This window comes from Palaemon carinicauda, chromosome 10 (genome assembly GCF_036898095.1).
Source record: "Palaemon carinicauda isolate YSFRI2023 chromosome 10, ASM3689809v2, whole genome shotgun sequence".
Taxonomy (NCBI): domain Eukaryota; kingdom Metazoa; phylum Arthropoda; class Malacostraca; order Decapoda; family Palaemonidae; genus Palaemon; species Palaemon carinicauda.
This window is the reverse complement of record NC_090734.1, coordinates 153,539,155-153,541,654: the sequence shown is the minus strand read 5'-3', so window position 1 is coordinate 153,541,654 and position 2,500 is coordinate 153,539,155. Positions and strand designations below refer to the sequence as shown.

At 40.2% G+C, this 2,500-nt stretch overlaps 1 protein-coding gene across 1 annotated transcript in view; it reads left to right on the top strand.

The window, feature by feature from the left end:
* Positions 1 to 2,500, top strand: part of LOC137648328 (uncharacterized) — a 6,559-nt gene that overhangs the window by 173 nt on the left and 3,886 nt on the right. Inside the window, exons 1-4 of the mRNA XM_068381253.1 lie at positions 1 to 152; positions 274 to 1,242; positions 1,333 to 1,533; positions 1,747 to 2,500. The exon at positions 1 to 152 is cut by the window's left edge and continues 173 nt beyond it; the exon at positions 1,747 to 2,500 is cut by the window's right edge and continues 501 nt beyond it. Coding sequence (XP_068237354.1) covers positions 1 to 152; positions 274 to 1,242; positions 1,333 to 1,533; positions 1,747 to 2,500 — 2,076 coding nt within the window. The remainder of the gene's footprint in view (positions 153 to 273; positions 1,243 to 1,332; positions 1,534 to 1,746) is intronic.

Here is a 2,500-nt window from a genome sequence, read left to right as displayed (position 1 = left end):
TAGCGAGTCAGATGTCGGAAAATTTTTCGTTGCTTTTGAGAAAGTAGCTCATCAGTTAGCTTGGCCCAAGGAACTCTGGGCTGTATTAGTGCAATCTGCATTCTCTGGTGAGGCACAAGTAGTTTATGCTGCGTTAAGTGCAGAAGATTCCGGTGATTATGATATTGTGAAAAAAAATGGTTTTAAATGCATACCAGCTAATCCCAGAAGCTTACCGGCAGAAATTCAGATCCTGGCGCAAAATGTTTAATCAAACATTTGTAGAATGAGCAGGCCAGAAAGCAGTTAAACTTGACGAGTGGTTGGCTGCAGAGGAGGCAAGTACATTTGCCGAGTTACGAAAACTGGTTTTGTTGGAGGATTTTAAAAATAACATTCCCAAAGACGTTCGCATCCATATTGAAGAATTTAACATTGATAATGTGAATGAGGCAGCAAAGGCAGCAGACAGGTTTGTTTTGTCACACAAGCATTATGGTAAGAAGAAAACTCATTGGGAAGCAGGTGTTGAAAAGGTGGAAGTAATAAAGGGTAGAGAAAGTCCTTCATCGCCTTCGAGGGGTGCAAGGCAGGCCCGGGACATTGTTTGTTATAAGTGTGGTAAGAAGGGCCATGTTAAGTCACATTGTCCTGAAGTAACTAAGTCGGTTAAACCAGTTATGTTGATGGATTGTAGGACAGTGCCGCCTGTGTCTTCTAGTCTTGAAGGAGAGGTGAGTGGTAGCATGCCTTATGGTAAGGAATTTGAAGACTTTGTCTTTAGAGGTATAGTGAAAGTTGGATCTGAGGCAACTGATGGTAATATCGTTGCATTGCTGCGGGATACTGGCTCGTGCCAGTCCTGCATTCTGGAAACCTCTCTCCCTAAAGATTTCTCACGGAAAGGTCAGGATTTTGTGTTGCTTGGGGGTTTCCCAGATACAGTAACATCTTGGCCTGTGGAAGAAGTTTATTTGGAATCTCCTTTGGTAACTGGTAGGTTGAAACTGGCTGTAGTTAGTGCATTGCCTGTGAGTGGTGTGGATTTGTTGATAGGCAATGATGTGATGCAAGGTAGTGGCACAGCCTGTGCATCAGAAGGTCGAAATGGGGCTAGTGTGGTTAAGGAACGTGTTATGGTAAATGTTAAACCTGTTGTTCCTGTAACCCGAGCCCAATCTAGAGAGGAAGTAAAAGGTGGAGAAGGTGACATAAATTTGGAAAAATGCTTTCAAACCAAAACTCAACCTAAGACAACGAAAGGTAAATCCAAGCAGATAAAAAATCTTTCGTTAAAGTCTATGGTTAATATATCTGAAGACTTTCCTACAGATTTTAGTTGCACGTTTCCAGATAGGCAAACCCTAATTAGTGCTCAAAAAGAAGATCGCGAATTGAAAAGTATATATGAAGAAGCAGAACAGCTAAAGGAACAGGATGATTTAAGTGAAGCAAGTTATGTATTAAAGAATGATGTGTTATATAGATTAATTCGTCCAGTGACCGCATCTACTGATGAAGAGTGGAAGGTAAGGGAACAAATTGTAGTACCTAGTAAGTTTAGGCATTTTATTTTGCAAGAGGCTCATGAAAGTGAATGGGGTGGTCATTTAGGAATACGAAAAACACTGTCCAAAGTGAAAGATAATTTTTTTTGGCCTTCTGTAAAGAAAGATGTAGTCAGACATTGTAAGTCATGTCATCAGTGCCAAATGGTCTGAAAACCCAACCAGAAAATTACTAAAGCGCCTTTAATTCCTATCCCAGCTGTTGAAGAACCATTCACGCAAATTGTTATTGACATTGTGGGTCCTTTACCCAAAACCAAAACAGGTTTTCAGTACATGTTAACTATAATGGACAGAACCACTAGATTTCCTGAGGTAATACCTGTTAGAGGCATTAAGAGTGGAATTGTAATTAAGCATCTCATGGACTTCTTTTCTCGTTATGGTTTGCCTCGAGAGATACAGTCGGATCAAGGTTCTAATTTCACTAGTAGGGAGTTCCAGGCTAAAATGAATGAACTTGGCATTAAACACAACTTGGCATCCTCATATCATCCCGAAAGTCAGGGAATACTTGAAAGATTTCACTCCACTCTGAAGAATGCTTTGACTAAGTATTGTTTAGACCATGTTGAGAAATGGGATAAAGACTTGCCTTTATTGCTTTTTGCTTTAAGATCAGCCCCTAGTGAATCTCTGGGTTTTTCTCCGTTTCAGATGGTCTATGGACACAATGTGAGAGGACCTCTTGATTTATTAAGGGAACATTGGGAAGGGGGTAGTAGTAAAATGAATTCACTTGATTATATTTTGTCTTTCAAAGAGAAATTAAGGAGCATTTGGCAATGGGCCCAAAATAATCTCTCTACTTCGCAGGCTAAAATGAAAACTCATTATGATAGAAAGTCTCAAGTAAGGAATTTTGAAGCAGGAGAACAAGTACTAGTGTTACTTCCTATGCCAGGTCAGTTCAGAGCTCAGTTTGTAGGTCCAGCAGTGGTTAAGAAGAAACT